Source organism: Schistocerca piceifrons, chromosome 5, assembly GCF_021461385.2.
Source record: "Schistocerca piceifrons isolate TAMUIC-IGC-003096 chromosome 5, iqSchPice1.1, whole genome shotgun sequence".
NCBI classification, from domain to species: Eukaryota; Metazoa; Arthropoda; class Insecta; order Orthoptera; family Acrididae; genus Schistocerca; species Schistocerca piceifrons.
Genome location: NC_060142.1, coordinates 53,694,502 through 53,712,477, shown reverse-complemented (window position 1 = coordinate 53,712,477; position 17,976 = coordinate 53,694,502). Strand labels below are relative to the sequence as shown.

General features: G+C 44.4%; 1 protein-coding gene across 1 annotated transcript in view; it reads left to right on the top strand.

Annotated features, from left to right (window-relative positions):
- LOC124798730 (proline-rich protein 36-like) overlaps positions 1 to 17,192 on the top strand; it is a 111,294-nt gene extending 94,102 nt beyond the window's left edge. Inside the window, exons 4-5 of the mRNA XM_047262257.1 lie at positions 69 to 1,964; positions 16,831 to 17,192. Coding sequence (XP_047118213.1) covers positions 69 to 1,964; positions 16,831 to 17,192 — 2,258 coding nt within the window. The remainder of the gene's footprint in view (positions 1 to 68; positions 1,965 to 16,830) is intronic.
- Positions 17,193 to 17,976: the final 784 nt, after the last annotated feature.

The following is a 17,976-nucleotide window of genomic DNA, read 5'->3' as shown; positions in this document are numbered from 1 at the left end:
CTGCCCACCCGCCGCCTACGCTCAGCTCGGTCTGCTGATCCGGCTGCCCACCCGCCGCCTACGCTCAGCTCGGTCTGCTGATCCGGCTGCCCACCCGCCGCCTACGCTCAGCTCGGTCTGCTGCTCCGGCTGCCCACCCGCCGCCTACGCTCAGCTCGGTCTGCTGCTCCGGCTGCCCACCCGCCGCCTACGCTCAGCTCGGTCTGCTGCTCCGGCTGCCCACCCGCCGCCTACGCTCAGCTCGGTCTGCTGCTGCGGCTGCCCACCCGCCGCCTACGCTCAGCTCGGTCTGCTGCTGCGGCTGCCCACCCGCCGCCTACGCTCAGCTCGGTCTGCTGCTGCGGCTGCCCACCCGCCGCCTACGCTCAGCTCGGTCTGCTGCTGCGGCTGCCCACCCGCCGCCTACGCTCAGCTCGGTCTGCTGCTGCGGCTGCCCACCCGCCGCCTACGCTCAGCTCGGTCTGCTGCTGCGGCTGCCCACCCGCCGCCTACGCTCAGCTCGGTCTGCTGCTGCGGCTGCCCACCCGCCGCCTACGCTCAGCTCGGTCTGCTGCTCCGGCTGCCCACCCGCCGCCTACGCTCAGCTCGGTCTGCTGCTCCGGCTGCCCACCCGCCGCCTACGCTCAGCTCGGTCTGCTGCTCCGGCTGCCCACCCGCCGCCTACGCTCAGCTCGGTCTGCTGCTGCGGCTGCCCACCCGCCGCCTACGCTCAGCTCGGTCTGCTGCTGCGGCTGCCCACCCGCCGCCTACGCTCAGCTCGGTCTGCTGCTGCGGCTGCCCACCCGCCGCCTACGCTCAGCTCGGTCTGCTGCTGCGGCTGCCCACCCGCCGCCTACGCTCAGCTCGGTCTGCTGCTGCGGCTGCCCACCCGCCGCCTACGCTCAGCTCGGTCTGCTGCTGCGGCTGCCCACCCGCCGCCTACGCTCAGCTCGGTCTGCTGCTGCGGCTGCCCACCCGCCGCCTACGCTCAGCTCGGTCTGCTGCTGCGGCTGCCCACCCGCCGCCTACGCTCAGCTCGGTCTGCTGCTGCGGCTGCCCACCCGCCGCCTACGCTCAGCTCGGTCTGCTGCTGCGGCTGCCCACCCGCCGCCTACGCTCAGCTCGGTCTGCTGCTGCGGCTGCCCACCCGCCGCCTACGCTCAGCTCGGTCTGCTGCTGCGGCTGCCCACCCGCCGCCTACGCTCAGCTCGGTCTGCTGCTGCGGCTGCCCACCCGCCGCCTACGCTCAGCTCGGTCTGCTGCTGCGGCTGCCCACCCGCCGCCTACGCTCAGCTCGGTCTGCTGCTGCGGCTGCCCACCCGCCGCCTACGCTCAGCTCGGTCTGCTGCTGCGGCTGCCCACCCGCCGCCTACGCTCAGCTCGGTCTGCTGCTGCGGCTGCCCACCCGCCGCCTACGCTCAGCTCGGTCTGCTGCTGCGGCTGCCCACCCGCCGCCTACGCTCAGCTCGGTCTGCTGCTGCGGCTGCCCACCCGCCGCCTACGCTCAGCTCGGTCTGCTGCTGCGGCTGCCCACCCGCCGCCTACGCTCAGCTCGGTCTGCTGCTGCGGCTGCCCACCCGCCGCCTACGCTCAGCTCGGTCTGCTGCTGCGGCTGCCCACCCGCCGCCTACGCTCAGCTCGGTCTGCTGCTGCGGCTGCCCACCCGCCGCCTACGCTCAGCTCGGTCTGCTGCTGCGGCTGCCCACCCGCCGCCTACGCTCAGCTCGGTCTGCTGCTGCGGCTGCCCACCCGCCGCCTACGCTCAGCTCGGTCTGCTGCTGCGGCTGCCCACCCGCCGCCTACGCTCAGCTCGGTCTGCTGCTGCGGCTGCCCACCCGCCGCCTACGCTCAGCTCGGTCTGCTGCTGCGGCTGCCCACCCGCCGCCTACGCTCAGCTCGGTCTGCTGCTGCGGCTGCCCACCCGCCGCCTACGCTCAGCTCGGTCTGCTGCTGCGGCTGCCCACCCGCCGCCTACGCTCAGCTCGGTCTGCTGCTGCGGCTGCCCACCCGCCGCCTCTTTCCTGCACATGTCACATACTGCATTGCACATAAATGAAATATCACACACACACACACACACACACACACACACACACACACACACACACACACACACACCTAACCTTTATTTTTAATCAGTTTTGCTCTACAGTTCTTTCTGACACAACTCAGTGTTCATATAATATTGCCTGAACAATGTAAGTAAGGATATGATTTGTAGGTACATCCAGTGGTATATGTGGAGATCATATGCGAGTTTTTGTAGAAAAGTATAGACCTTAGCTTGTTTGCCCCGGTTTGGAGGAAGGGGCCAGTATTAGGCTGTGGAGTCACTAACTGGTTTAGGTTTATGGTTTAATTAAGCCAATGTACTTATGTTCTCCTGAACAAGTTATAAAATATGTTTGTTTTGACTTTTCAGCAGCTGGTTTCGAACTTAGACATTATTTTATCATTGAAGAGACTGTCAGCAGAAGTTTCGATGAACCAGCTGGAGGTGGGGTTTGAGCTGTTCATGATTTTCCTTTTTGCATTGCAATGGCTGGTTACCATACCCTTCTGAATGCATTTGGTAGCTATCTCCTTACCATTCCTCTCATTTACAGGTTCTGCAGTTTTTCATATATTTGAAAGTTTGTATACTTTCAGCAATACTCTCTCCATTGACTGTCATTAGTTAACCTAAAGGTCGTTTTACACATCACCTGCTTGCAAGCAGATCAGCTGCCAACAAGGTTGCGAGTTGGTAGGTGATGTCGCTGATGCACTGTTTGTGCAGAATGTAGAACTGTAAAATCGTCACTAGGTATCAGGCTGTGTACATGCAGAAATGGGGGACAGCAGTTGACGTTGGAAGTTAACTTGTTGCATGACTCTTACTGACATACCCAAACTGAGTTTTTGTGGTGGGTTAATGTCTGTTCGTCTCGAAGGCCAAAAAATATTTAATGAAGAGTAATGAAATTCATTGTCCAAGTAACATACCCCCCAGGAGCCATGGAACTTGCTGTTGGTGGGGACGCTTGCGTGCCTCAATGATACAGATAGCCGTACCATAGGTGCAACTAACAACGGAGGGGTATCTGTTGAGAGGCCAGACAAATGTGTGGTTCCTGAAGAGGGGCACAGGCCTTATAAGTAGTTGCAGGGGCAACAGTCTCGATAATTGACTGATCTGGCCTTGTAACACTAACCAAAACGGTCTTGCTGTGCTGGTATTGCTAACGACTGAAAGAAAGGGGCAACTACAGCCGTAATTTTTCCTGAGGGCATGAAGCTTTACTGTGCGATTAAATGATGATGTCTTCTTGGGTAAAATATTCCGGAGGTAAAATAGTCTATCATTCGAATCTCCGGGTGGCGACTACTCGAGGACATCGTTATCAGGAGAAAGAAAACTGACATTGTACGGATCGGAGCGTGGAATGTCATGCCTTAATTGGGCAGGTAGGTTAGAAAATTTAAAAAGGGAAGTTAAATATAGTGGTAATTAGCGAAGGTCGGTGGCAGGAGGAACCAGACTTCTGGTCAGGTGAATACAGGATTATAAATACAAAATCAAGTAGGGGTAATGCAGGAGTAGGTTTAATAACCAATAAAAAGGAGTGTGGGTAAGCTACTACAAACAACATGTTGTTGTTGTCTTCAGTCCTGAGACTGGTTTGATGCAGCTCTCCATGCTACTCTATCCTGTGCAAGCTTCATCATCTCCCAGTACCTACTGCAACCTACATCCTTCTGAATCTGCTTAGTGTATTGATCTCTTGGTCTCCCTCTACGATTTTTACCCTCCACGCTGCCCTCCAATGCTAAATTTGTGATCCCTTGATGCCTCAAAACATGTCCTACCAACCGATCCCTTCTTCTAGTCAAATTGTGCCACAAACTTCTCTTCCCCCCAATCCTATTCAATACCTCCTCACCGAGCGAGGTGGCGCAGTGGTTAGACACTGGACTCTCATTCGGGAGGATGATGGTTCAATCCCGGGTCCGGCCATCCTGATTTAAGTTTTCCGTGATTTCCCTAAATCACTCCAGGCAAATGCTGGGATGGTTCCTCTGAAAGGGCACGGCCGACTTCCTTCCCCATTCTTCCCTAATCCGATGAGACCGATGACCAAGCTGTCTGGTCTCCTTCCCCAAACAACCAACCAACCAATACCTCCTCATTAGTTACGTGATCTACCCACCTTATCTTCAGCATTCTTCTGTAGCACCACATTTCGAAAGCTTCTATTCTCTTCTTGTCCAAACTGGTTATCGTCCATGTTTCACTTCCATACATGGCTACACTCCATACAAATACTTTCAGAAATGATTTCCTGACACACAAATCTATACTCGATGTTAACAAATTTCTCTTCTTCAGAAACGATTTCCTTGCCATTGCCAGTCTACATTTTATATCCTCTCTACTTCGACCATCATCAGTTATTTTGCTCCCTAAATAGCAAAACTCCTTTACTACTTTAAGTGTCTGATTTCCTAATCTAATCCCCTCAGCATCACCAGATTTAATTTGACTACATTCCACTATCCTCGTTTTGCTTTTGTTGATGTTCATCTTATATCCTCCTTTCAAGACACTGTCCATTCCGTTCAACTGCTCTTCCGAGTCCTTTGCTGTCTCTGACAGAATTACAATGTCATCGGCAAACCTCGAAGTTTTTACTTCTTCTCCATGAATTTTAATACCTACTCCAAACTTTTCTTTTGTTTCCTTTACTGCTTGCTCAATATACAGATTCAATAACATTGGGTAGAGGCTACAACCCTGTCTCACTCCTTTTCCAACCACTGCTTCCCTTTCATGCCCCTCGACTCTTATAACTGCCATCTGGTTTCTGTACAAATTGTAAATAGCCTTTCGCTCCCTGTATTTTACCCCTGCCACCTTCAGAATTTGAAAGAGAGTATTCCAGTTACCATTGTCAAAAGCTTTCTCTAAGTCTACAAATGCTAGAAATGTAGGTTTGCCTTTTCTTAATCTTTCTTCTAAAATAAGTCTTAAGGTTAGTATTGCCTCACGTGATCCAACATTTCTACGGAATCCAAACTGATCTTTCCCAAGCTCCGCTTCTACCAGTTTTTCCATTAGTCTGTAAAGAATTCGCGTTAGTATTTTGCAGCCGTGGCTTATTAAACTGATACTTCGGTAATTTTCACATCTGTCAACACATGCTTTCTTTCGGATTGGAATTATTATATTCTTCTTGAAATCTGAGGGTATTTCGCCTGTCTCATACATCTTGCTCACAAGATAGTAGAGTTTTGTCAGGGCTGGCTCTCCCAAGGCCATCAGCAGTTCTAATGGAATGTTGTCTACTCCCGGGCCCTTGTTTCGCCTCAGGTCTTTCAGTGCTCTGTCAAACTCTTCACGCAGTATCTTATCTCCCATTTCATCTTCATCTACATCGTCTTCCATTTCCATAATACTATCCTCAAGTACATCGCCCTTGTATAAACCCTCTGTAAACCCTCTATATACTCCTTCCACCTTTCTGCCTTCCCTTCTTTGATTAGAATTGGGTTTCCATCTGAGCTCTTGATATTCATGGAAGTGGCTCTCCTTTCTCCAAAGGTCTTTCATTTTCCTGTAGGCAGTATCTATCTTAACCCTAGTGAGACAAGCCTCTACATCCTTACATTTGTCCTCTAGCCATCCCTGCTTAGACATTTTTCACTTCCTGTCGACCTCATTTTTGAGACGTTTGTATTCCTTTTTGCCTGCTTCGTTTACTGCATTTTTATATTTTCTCCTTTCATCAATTAAATTGAATATTTCTTCTGTTACCCAAGGATTTCTATTAGTCCTCGTCTTTTTACCTACTTGATCCTCTGCTGCCTTCACTACTTCATCCCTCAGAGCTACCCATTCTTCTTCTACCGTATTTCTTTACCCCATTCCTTTCAATTGTTCCCTTATGCTCTCCCTGAAACACTGTACAACCTCTGGTTCTTTCAGTTTATCCAGGTCCCATCTCCTTAGATTCCCACCTTCTTGCAGTTTCTTCAGTTTCAATCTGCAGTTCATAACCAATAGATTGTGGTCAGAATCCACATCAGCCCCTGGAAATGTCTTACAATTTAAAACCTGGTTCATAAATCTCTCTTACCAGTATATAATCTATCTGATACCTTTTAGTATCTCCAGGATTCTTCCAGGTATACAACCTTCTTTTTCGAGTCTTGAACCGAAGCCCACGGCTACTACAGTAGTGCAAATTCATATGCCAACTAGCTCTGCAGATAACGAAGAAATTGATGAAACGTATGATGAGATACAAGAAATTATACAGGTAGTGAAGGGAGACGAAAATTTAATAGTCGTGGGTGACTGGAATTCGATGGTAGGAAAAGGAAGAGAAGGAAAAGCAGTTGGTTAATATGGTTTGGGGTAAGGAATGAGAGGAAGCCGCCTGGTAGAATTTTGCACAGAGCGTAACTTAATCATGACTAACACTTGGTTCAAGAATCATAAAAGAAGCATGTATACATGGAAGAAACCAGGATATACTGACAGGTTTCAGGTAGATTGTATAATGGTAAGACAGATTTAGGAACCAGGTTTTAAATTGTAAGACACTTCCAGGGGCAGATGTGGACTCTGACCACAATCTATTGGTTATGAACTGTAGATTAAAACTGAAGAAATTGCAAAAAGGTGGGAATTTAAGGAGATGGGACCTGGATAGACTGACTAAACCAGAGGTTGTACAGAGTTTCACGGAGAGCATAAGGGAACAATTGACAGGAATGGGGGAAAGAAATACTGTAGAAGAAGAATGGGTAGCTCTGAGGGATGAAGTAGTGATGGCAGCAGAGGATCAAGTAGGTAAAAAGACGAGGGCTAGTAGAAATTCTTGGGTAACAGAAGAAATATTGAATTTAGTTCATGAATGGAGAAACTTAAAAATGCAGTAAATGAAGCAGGCAAAAAGGAGTACAAACGTCTCAAAAATGAGACCGACAGGAAGTGCAAAATGGCTAAGCAGGGATGGCTAGAGGACAAATGTAAGGATGTAGAGGCTTATCTCACTAGGGGTAAGATAGATACTGCCTACAGGAAAATTGGACCTTTGGAGAAAAGAATATCAATGAATATCAAGAGCTCAGATGGAAACCCAGTTCTAAGCAAAGAAGGGAAAGCAGAAAAGTGGAAGGAGTATACAGAGGGTCTATACAAGGGCGATGTACTTGAGGACAATATTATGGAACTGGAAGAGGATGTAGATGAAGATGAAATGGGAGATACGATACTGCGTGAAGAGTTTGACAGCACTGAAAGACCTGAGTCGAAACAAGGTCCCCGGCGTAGACAACATTCCATTAGAACTACCGACAGCCTTGGGAGATCGAGCCTTAACAAATCTCTACCATCTAGTGAGCAAAATGTACGAGACAGGCGAAATACCCTCAGATTTAGAGAAGAATATTATAGTTCCAATCCCTAAGAAAGCAGGTGTTTGCAGACGTGAAAATTACCGAAGTATCAGTTTAATAAGCCACGGCTGCAAAATGCTAACGCGAATTCTTTACAGACTAATGGAAAAACTGGTAGAAGCCGACCTCTGGGAAGATCAGTTGGGATTCCGCAGAAATGTTGGAACACGGGAGGGAATACTGACGCTACGGCTTATTGTAGAAGCTAGATTAAGAAGAGGCAAACATAAGTTTCTAGCATTTGTAGACTTAGAAAAGGTTTCTGACTGGAATACTCTTTCAAATTCTGAAAGTGGCGGGGGTAAAATACAGGGAGCGAAAGGCTATTTACAGTTTGTACAGAAACCATATGGCAGTTGTAAGAGTCGAGGGGCATGAAAGGGAAGCAGCGGTCCGGGAAGGGAGTGAGACAGGGTTGTAGCCTATCGCTTATCTTATTCAATCTGTATATTGAGCAAGCAGTAATGGAAACAAAAGAAAAGTTCGGAGTAGGCATTAAAATCCATGGAGAAGAAATTGAAACTTTGAAGTTCACCGATGACATAGTAATTCTGTCAGACAGCAAAGGACCTGGAAGAGCTGTTGAATGGGATGGACAGTGTGTTGAAAGGAGGATAAACATAAACAAAAGCAAAACAAGGCTAATGGAATGTAGTCGAATTAAGTCGGGTGATGCTGAGGGAATTAGATTAGGAAATGAGACACTCAAAGTAGTAGATGAGTTTTGCTATTTGTGGAGCAAAATAACTGATGATGGTCGAAGTAGAGAAGATATAAAATATACTGGCAATGGCAAGGAAAGCGTTTCTGAAGAAGAGAAATTTAACATCGAGTATAGATTTAAGTGTCTGGAAGTCGTTTCTGGAAGTATTTGTATAGAGTGTAGCCATGTATGGGAGTGAAACATGGACAATAAATAGTTTGGACAAGAAGAGAATAGCTTTTGAAATGTGGTGCTACAGAAGAACGTTAAGGATTAAATGGGTAGACCACATAACTAATGAGGTATTGAATAGAAGTGGGGAGGAGTTTGTGGCACAACTTGACAAGAAGAAGGGACCAGTTGGTAGGACATGTTCTGAGGCATCAAGGGATCACCAATTTAGTATTGGAGGGCAGCGTGGAGGGTAAAAATCGTAGAGGGAGACAGAGATGAATACACTAGCAGGTTCAGAAGGATGTAGACTGCAGTACGTACTGGAAGATGGAGCAGCTTCCGCAGGATAGAATAGCAATGAGAGATGTGTCAAACCAGTCTCAGGGTTGAAGGAAAAAAAAAGTAACATATTTAACTGTTTTCGTTGGAAGATTACACACGTTAATGTAAGTGGAAGATAAGCCGTTGCAATTGTGAAATGCTGGTATGCTGATGCATCGCCAGAAGGTTGAATGCAAACGTGCATGGATTTTGTTGTACCAGTGCAGAGTGTCAGTTTGTGGGATAGAGTTCCATACCTTTTGTACTTGGCTGTTCAATACAGGGATGGTTAATGCTATTTATGGATGATGCTGGACTTGTGCTTTCTTGTTGCATATGTGCTCTATTGGAAACATGTCAGGTGATTGAGCAGGCCAAGGCAACATGGGGACATTCCATAGAGGATGTTGTGTTACAACAGCGGTGTGTGGGCGAGCGTTATCCTGTTGAAAAATTACTCCTGGAATGCTGTTTGTGAATAACAGCACAATTGGTCGAATCACCAGACTCGCATACAAATTAGCAGTGAGGGTGCTTGAGACAATGAGTGTGCCTGCTTTCATATGAAACAGTCCCAGACCATAACTCCAGGTGGATGTCCAGTGTGTTTAGCCTGCAGGAAGATTGGTTTTAGGCCGTCAACTGGCTTCCTGGTAAAAAACATATGGCCATCACTGGCACAGAGTGAGAGTGAGCTTTCATCAGGAAACAAAACATACCTCGACCCTGCCCTCCATTGAGCTCTCACTTGACACCACTGAAGTTGCAAATGGCTGTGATTTGGGGTCAGAGGAATACATTCACGGCTCGGAGCTGTCGTAAAAGTAACGAATTTGTAACTGTTTACTTTGGTGACAACTGCTGCTCAAATGGCTACTGCAGTTGTAGTAAATGATCTTCCCTTTCAGTAGTGCCACATAGCCAACCAGAGCCTAGTCTTCCTGCATCCATACATTATCGTGATCACCGCTGCCAGCAATCACATACAGTGGCTATGTTACTGCCAAGTGTTTCTGCAGTATTGCAGAACGAACATCCAGCTTCTCATATCCCTATTAGACGATTTCATTCAAACTGGGGGTGATGTGTTGATAATGGTGTCTTAGTCGCGTGAATGTTATTCTTTACTAACATTGAAACGTCGCCTTAGAAAAATTAATGAATTACTGTGCTAATAAATCTCTTAAGTTATTTGATTTTCAAACAGCTGAGCAGAACTGAACGTACTCACATTTCTCTCTCTACTTATTCTGATCAACAGTAAACTGACACAATATTTTCAGCGCAACGCAGTCTGACTTCAAATAATCTCTACAAAAGAATGGCTCTGACTAACAATAACCTATACCTTTCATGAATCTCTTAAGTCACAAAAATCTTCTTTACTCGAACTACTGCAGTACAGCGAGCGCCACTACTGCCAGCTAAATAAACGATTCAAAATACTGAAGGCACTAACTACTGATAGCCATAGTTAGCAAATGAAAGATTTTGATAGAGAACAATGTATTTACCGTAATAATATTCAAAAGTCGTCGTCATGAATATATCAGTTCATGATATCCAGTATCACAAATTTATTCTTTATGATAGACACGTCCAGATCGTCCGCTCTCAAAATGCTGCCATCTCTCCCCCCACATCTACCACTGCTGGCGGCTCACCTCCAACTGCGCAACGCTACGCGCTGTACACATCCAACTGACCAGCACTACAATACAGAATATTTCAACAATGCCAACCAGCCACAGACTGCACACAGCACAGTCAGTGATTTTTCATACAGAGCGCTACGTGGCGTTACCAACATAAAAACCTGAACAGCCTACTTACATAGCCCCCATGCTCCCCACAAAAAATTTTACAAATTGTTTTGGGCAGTGGCGAATACAGATTTGAAAAATTTTTTCATAATTACAATAACAAAGAACTCAAATGCACACACTTATTGATATAATGTTGGTCAAAAAGCAAAGATTTTCTCACAGTCCATAAAGACAGTCTTGATCGTTCATCACAGTATAATTGCAGTGTTTCTCTGTCTAGGCAGTAAAAAAAATGCACATAGTAGTGGATTTCTATGCAGTCTTGAAGTAGTAGTATTGTCTTTCCAACGGGAAGACAGTGCTGACTCTTGACATGCACACAGGTAATGGGCCACAACAGAGCAAACCCACTGTAGTCCTCATAGAGATAATGGTATTGGTGGGCCATCAAAGGTGCAGACCCACTATAGTCCTTCTAGAGATGCCCAGCAACCATCTGTTGGGACTGTGTGGGTGCACAGTCACCATTAAAGAGTCTTGCAGACAATATAGCAAGTCCATAAACCACCACTTGTGCACTCACAAACTGTTTGGTATGTCCTTAGAACCAGCAATGCTGTTAACCAGTCCCTTGCTGAATTATCAACACACGTGCAAACACTAACAGTCCCTACTTCTCACATATTTTCCATATACTATGACCAACATAAACGTGTGCAGTGAAATGTAACTTAATTTGAAGAACTGGTGTCTATACAATTATAAATTTACAACATAAGAATACAATTACAAAGGTACAAAATACATCATTAAAGAATATAACAATACAGATAACATTTGTAGTAATACGGGTTTTACAAAAGAATAGAAATAAACATCATCGGCGTTACAGGAATTATGACATAAGTAAATACATAAAATAATGAAAATAGTTTTCGAAACATTAATTTCACACGTGAGCATTGGAACAGAATTAATGTCTAAACATCTTTATAAAGTAAATAACATAGTATTAGAAAAATTCTAAAACATAACTCTTATCAGATACACATAAAGACAGGAAAAACACAAATACACAAGAGTACACAAACACATAGCGGAATAACACAAAAGGAAATGACAGGGGTCGTTTTCAGTGTAACATTTGGTACTGCAGTCCAACCCAAAACTTCATTCCATAGATGTTTCCTTTTATTTCAACATTTGCTCCAGCAAAAAAAAAATCCTGTGACCCTGTTGGCCCTAAACCCCACTGTGTTGTTCATAGCCTCTTTTAAAATAAATATTTCTCATTGTACAATACTCATTTTTGCCCAAATCTTTTTCATATAACTTCTCAATGCATTCTTTCCCTATTCTTCATAGTGAGTTTCTTATATACTCTACCCCCTCTTAAGCTAACTTAAATCTACTGAGCTCATAGTGTATATATATATATATATATATATATATATATATATATATATATATAACTGGCTTAACAGAGTAATACAAAATGAAATTCAGTAGCACTATGCATGGCAAACAGCAGCAGCAAATGCTATAACTTATATCTAAACATGACAAAGCTCAAGCAGGAAAATATTACAGTAAAGATGGGAAATGTCTAATAACTGTCACATCTTGACATTAGTGATGCATCACCTTGACTTACTCTACGAAACAAGTTATCCAGTCATTGACAAAAATTGTGTATGCAATTCCTGTGAAGGGAAATGTCTTTTTGTGCTCCCTCGTTTTTTTGGAAGTAGATCATAAAATTATTACTTACTGGATCTTAATGTTCCAACGTCATATGAAAATATTAGTTCATGACATCCAGTCTTACAAATTTACTCTTTCTGATGGACTCACGTCCAGATCGTCCGCTCTCAAAATTCTGCCATCTCTCTCCCCACATCCACCACTGCTGGCGGTTCACCTCCAACTGCATAACGCTACGCGCTGTTCACATCCAACTGACCAACACTACAATAGAGAATATTTAAAAAATGCCAACCAGCCACAGACTGCACATAGCACTGTCGGTGATTTCATACAGAACGCTAGGTGGCGTTACCAACATAAAAATCTAAACAGCCTACTTACATAAACTACTCACCGTTGAATCTCAAAGGTAAGCAATGCTCACGACTGTGTATTTATAGCAAACCTCATCTCCATCCTCCAGCGTCACTCTTACGCAACTAGTATGAAATTTAAATAGACATAATTTTCCAAATTTTGTTTAGATCACACAACTGTTTCTTGGTGTTGAGATTGTTTTCGTCAGTATATTTACGTTCTTGTTTCTGTATAGTGTGAAATCTGTTTTTTTTAGTGCCCCCCTTATAAAAAACCTATACGCCTTTCAGATACAAAGTCTCTTAAGAGAAAACTTGCATCAAGTACACAAATACTTTCAATGTCATGAAAACAGAGTAGATTAACATGTCACCGAAGCAGTACTTTCCCTTCCTCACAAACTAGCATGATGCGTGTTAAGCAACCCGAGCACGTAGAATATGGTTACAGGTGCAAGGCTTTTTAAGTAATAAAGGGGCGACCCTTATTTAGACTTTCCGGACCCATGAGTACTCTGCAGTTCATACTTTCGTGCTTGGCAAAGACTTCATTGAACCACATAGACTATTTCCCTATCGTTCCGCTGTCGAATAGCACGTGGTAGAAATGCACAAATTTCTTCGTGCAAGATCCGGATTCTACTATGATGGCCCTTTCTTATGTAGGTGGGCGTCAACAAAGTATTTTCGCATTCGGAGTAAAAAGTTGGTAATGGAAATTTCGTTAGATAATGTTGCCGCAACGAGATTAGAAACAGCAGAAAGTCTGACACTTTCTAGCGGGACGCCAGATGTCATTTCTGGTTTATTCTGAGTTTCCGTTTCAGTTACTAGGAACTGCAATCTTTCTAACAGGACTCGTGATTTCTGTCACGATACTACGTAGACACGCAATTGATTAGAAGCTTCCAGAATGAGATACTTACTTATCAGTGGAGTGTGCGCTGATATGAAACTTGCTGGCAGATTAAAACTGCGTGCCGGACCGAAACTACCTTCTGATCAGAAACTGCTTGTGAGGAACGGTGTTAAGAGTTGTAGAAATCTAGAAGTTGAGTGTTCTTAAATTAAATAACCCGGTCCTCTTCGGTATGAGGTGTGATGAAAAAGTAAAGGAATTTTTTATTTGTTAAACAATTTCTTCTCTTTGAAAGTAATCCCTCCCGCAAGATATAATACTTGTAACAGAGCTTTATCCAGTCTTGGAAGCACTTCAGGAACCCACCTTTTGTTATGGCGTTTACCTTCTTCGATTCTGTTTTTTATCTCACCAGTCCTGTCATAGTTTATCATCAGCCTCGGAAATAGAAAGTCGCACTGACCATGTCCGGCGAATACTGTGGCTGTGGTAACATCCTTAAAGAAAGAGCATTGAGGTGTGAGCGGGAGCATTTTCGTGATGCAATTTCCACGAGTCGTTTTGCCACAGTTCTGATCGTTTTCTTCGGATTTCTTGACGCAAACGGCGCGTGGCTTCCCGGTAATATCCGTTAGTGAGCGTACGACCGTAAAGATGAAAGACATGTTGCTCTATCCCAAGGTAATCGAAGAAAAAAGTGAGAAGAACCCATATGATCGAACTTGTCGAATATTTTTGTTGTTGATTCTCCACGCAGCTTCCATTAGGACGATTGGGCCTTTGTTTCGACGTCACACTCGTATGCCTTTGCGACCTCTCTGATGGTGATTCGGCAATTTTCCAGAACAGTTTTCCTTAATTCTTTCGCACTGTCGCCAGTAATGTGCTAGGGTGAGCAGGGTGGTTGTCGTCTTTAGCGTCTTCTCAGTCCTCCTTGAAACGTTTACACCACTCGTCAGGTCTTCTCTTAAACATGGTACGTTCGCCAAAAGGTTCAGTCAACATTTTGAATTCGGTGCGGTACTTCATTGTTCAAGCAAAATGTAATTCATATTATTTGAACTCGAAAACACGTGTAACCTTGCCGACTGTCAACAATAAAAGACATTCGGAACAGTTGAAAATGCATAAATACACGAGGAACATGTGTACCAACAAGACTAAAAAAATTAAAATTAGCATTTGTGAAGCTTTTTATGAAATCTCTTATTCCAAGGACGGATGGCGGTTATCGCTGAAATAGTCTTGATTTAAGTTACGTCGTTTCTCTTTTTTTCAAAGCCAGTTTAACCTCTGTCAAAATCGCTCAAATAACCAGTTTCTGAAATAACGGAATTTCTATTTCTAGTATTTTCTGTGATACACTTAGAAATCTAACAGGCTGAAAAGTTTTGACTTCCTCAGTTTCAAGATACAGAGAATCAAAATATTAAATGAAATGTGAAAATTCCGTCCACTGTTCGCCGCTTTTCTCGAAAATTGGTAAGTAGTAGACGTCTACAAAAATCAGTATCCTCTTATTCAATTTTTTTAAATTGAAACACTGTTCTCGAAAGTCTTAATAAACTCGGGGATCATTCCACTACTAGGGGATTACGAAACATCAGCGCCAAAAGGCGAAAACTGAGATAGAACTATTTTTTACGTTAATTTGTCCGTTTTCAAGAGCTACAAGCAGATAAATGCATGTGATAGAGATACAGGCAACGGAACAGCTACTTTCTATTTTCACTGTAAACTACGAACGAATGGTTTTCCCTTTAAATGACGTCGCAAGTTCGTTGTGACTCCTCCCGTTCTTAATCTTTTAAAGCAAATGGAGCGTTGTGCTTCACTGATACCGCACTTCCTAAAATACTGGAAAACCAGGGAGGACGTCATTCTGTAATGCAACTGCCGCTCGACGACTGCTGCGAGAAACTACCATATAGACGAGAATGGACATAAGTCTTCCACACTGCATGTACATAGTAAGCCACGCCACGCCGTAATAGGTAGGCTACAGTATTGTTTCACCAATGCCGTAACAATTATTACGCTATATGTGTGTTTATCGGCTGTGTTATTGAAATACCACTGGACGTTTTCCCGTTTTCTATAATAATGCAATATTTCAAAGCAATGGGAATTTTACGAATAAAAATTAGTCGTTTAAAAAAAGATTTATTTAAATTTTTCGGTATTTTTACCTGGTTATTAGTACAAAATAAGAAACACCTGTTAAAATTGAGATCAAATAAATGCAGAAAAATACGTGTTGTTCAGAACTAACATACCGGCATCCGTTTAAACCGGTCTGTTTTTCGCAACCGTAATTCGGAGCAATGCTTCACGTAATTTGCTTCGCGCACGCCGCGCATCGCTGGAAGAATGCGTAGGTCATGTCCGCGACGGCACGGAAGCTTCCAGAACGGCACGGTTCGTCGCTGGAGGACAGGCCAGCGTTGACCTGGAGTAGTGACGTAGGCATAGCTCTGCGCTGCGGACGCACTGGAATCGGCCGCGTGCTGAGCTGTGCCGTGCGCATGCGCCCACGCATTTATTGGGGAGCCTTCTGGAAGGGTGGGCGGGACGTGACGGCTGGGCCAGGGATGTGATGGGGAGAGGAGGGAAGAGAAAGTTTATGGGCGAGCCGCGTAAAAACGGGATCACCCGAGCCGGCGAGCGCACAACACAACGTGGCGACGTGACGTCACGTGACCGTCGCAACTCGCCAGCCGCCGGGCTGCCTGTGTGGGTCAGTACTCCACCTCACTCCATGTGTGACGTCACTAGCCGGACGTTAATTACAAGCCGCGTACTACAGGCGGCGCGGGAGACTTTCAGAGCGAACTGTGCACCTCACCAATAGAGGGAGAAAGAGCCTTCAGTAGTGCCTAGATAACAGATTTAAGGAGACGCGCAAACAGAAAATTACGAAACTTTCGTTTTCGACTTTTTGTACGCTGAAAGACTTCCCGATCTACACTGATGTATGCAGGTTGTCTAAGAAAGCTATGCTGAAACTGGAAAATTCATAAAAAACCCTCGTCTGTTCGTTTTGTTTCCGCGGTTCCCTCGCAGTCGTGGGGTCCTGCCCGAGACTAATGTTTTTCAAATCTGTTATGGCAGAAACGGCTCTTGGCCTGAGTTATTGCAGTTCAAAAATGTGATGGCCCTACACAAACAGCCTTTGTCATTTAACAAGGGATATTTTTGAGTGAAAACAGGCGACAATGCAACCTCAATGTTCTTTGTCGGCTTCGTTGTACTTGTTGGATTATTTCAGTCTTCTCATTAGGAAGTGATGATTGTCTTGTTTTGTAATGAATTAAGAGGGTGGTGTTCAGTGGCCTCAAAAGCAGAAACTTCAAGAAAGGGATAAAATTTAATAAAGAATAAGAAGCTGTGATGAAGTGCATCGGCGAAAACGTTCCCCCAACCACCATAATGAAGTGACCTCTTTGTTTCATTACTTGAAAGGCAGGCAACATCTGGAGAGAGGTTTAGCTTTGACTTCAGAGTGGAACGAACGCTGCTAAGAATGGACATTTTCTCGTGATGTAAATTCTCGTGATGTAAATTCTCGTGATGTAAATTCTCGTGATGTAAATTCTCGTGATGTAAATTCTCGTGATGTAAATTCTCGTGATGTAAATTCTCGTGATGTAAATTCTCGTGATGTAAATTCTCGTGATGTAAATTCTCGTGATGTAAATTCTCGTGATGTAAATTCTCGTGATGTAAATTCTCGTGATGTAAATTCTCGTGATGTAAATTCTAGTGATGTAAATTCTAGTGATGTAAATTCTAGTGATGTAAATTCTAGTGATGTAAATTCTAGTGATGTAAATTCTAGTGATGTAAATTCTAGTGATGTAAATTCTCTATGTGCTAGTGCATAGCCTGAAAAGTTCAGCAGACTAACGCATATCTTTCCCATGAGGCAATTCTTTTTTGCAGTGAGATAGATTTCTCCTTAATTTCGCATAAACGAAATTAATCACTGAAGTACCTTATTGGAATACAGTCATTGCCTTTTCTCCAAAACAAACTAACTTCACCACATCTGCAAGTGTGTGGGATAGTTTCACAGAACCTTGGCCTATGGGTGCACTTGGGAACAACGTGAACCTTCCACATTAGTTGGCTTTCACTGAGATTTACAACGATGTACCCAAAAGTAAGCAGTAGAGTATTAAATACCTCTAAGCGCTTTGCTCGTATCTGACGACTGACAGCCAAGACTTTTTCAAAACATTGCCTGTGGAGAGGAAGAAGGTGGGTGATTGACTCTGACGACAGTAGTGGAGACATATGAACGTTTATTTCACCAATTCTGTACATCTTTCATGTAACTTAACTATTTGTTCTGTAAAAATTTGTATGTTACAGATTTGTAAATACACCTACAGAGTTAAGCCTTCGCACTCAGTTACATTTTCCTACAAAAACAACCTGTGTCAGTGAGGATTGTAATTCGAAAAAAATAAACCTCTTTGCTATACTGAAAGATAAGTTAGTACAGTGTTATAAAAATGAGCATTTCCAGGAAAACACACAAACAATTGATGGCAAGACATTATACAACATTTGGTCCAGAAGTCATGGCGATAACAGCCCAGTCGAGGTGGACCCTTAGACATTATTGGCTGGCTTTAAATCGAGAGAGTCAAGTACTTGGTCGCA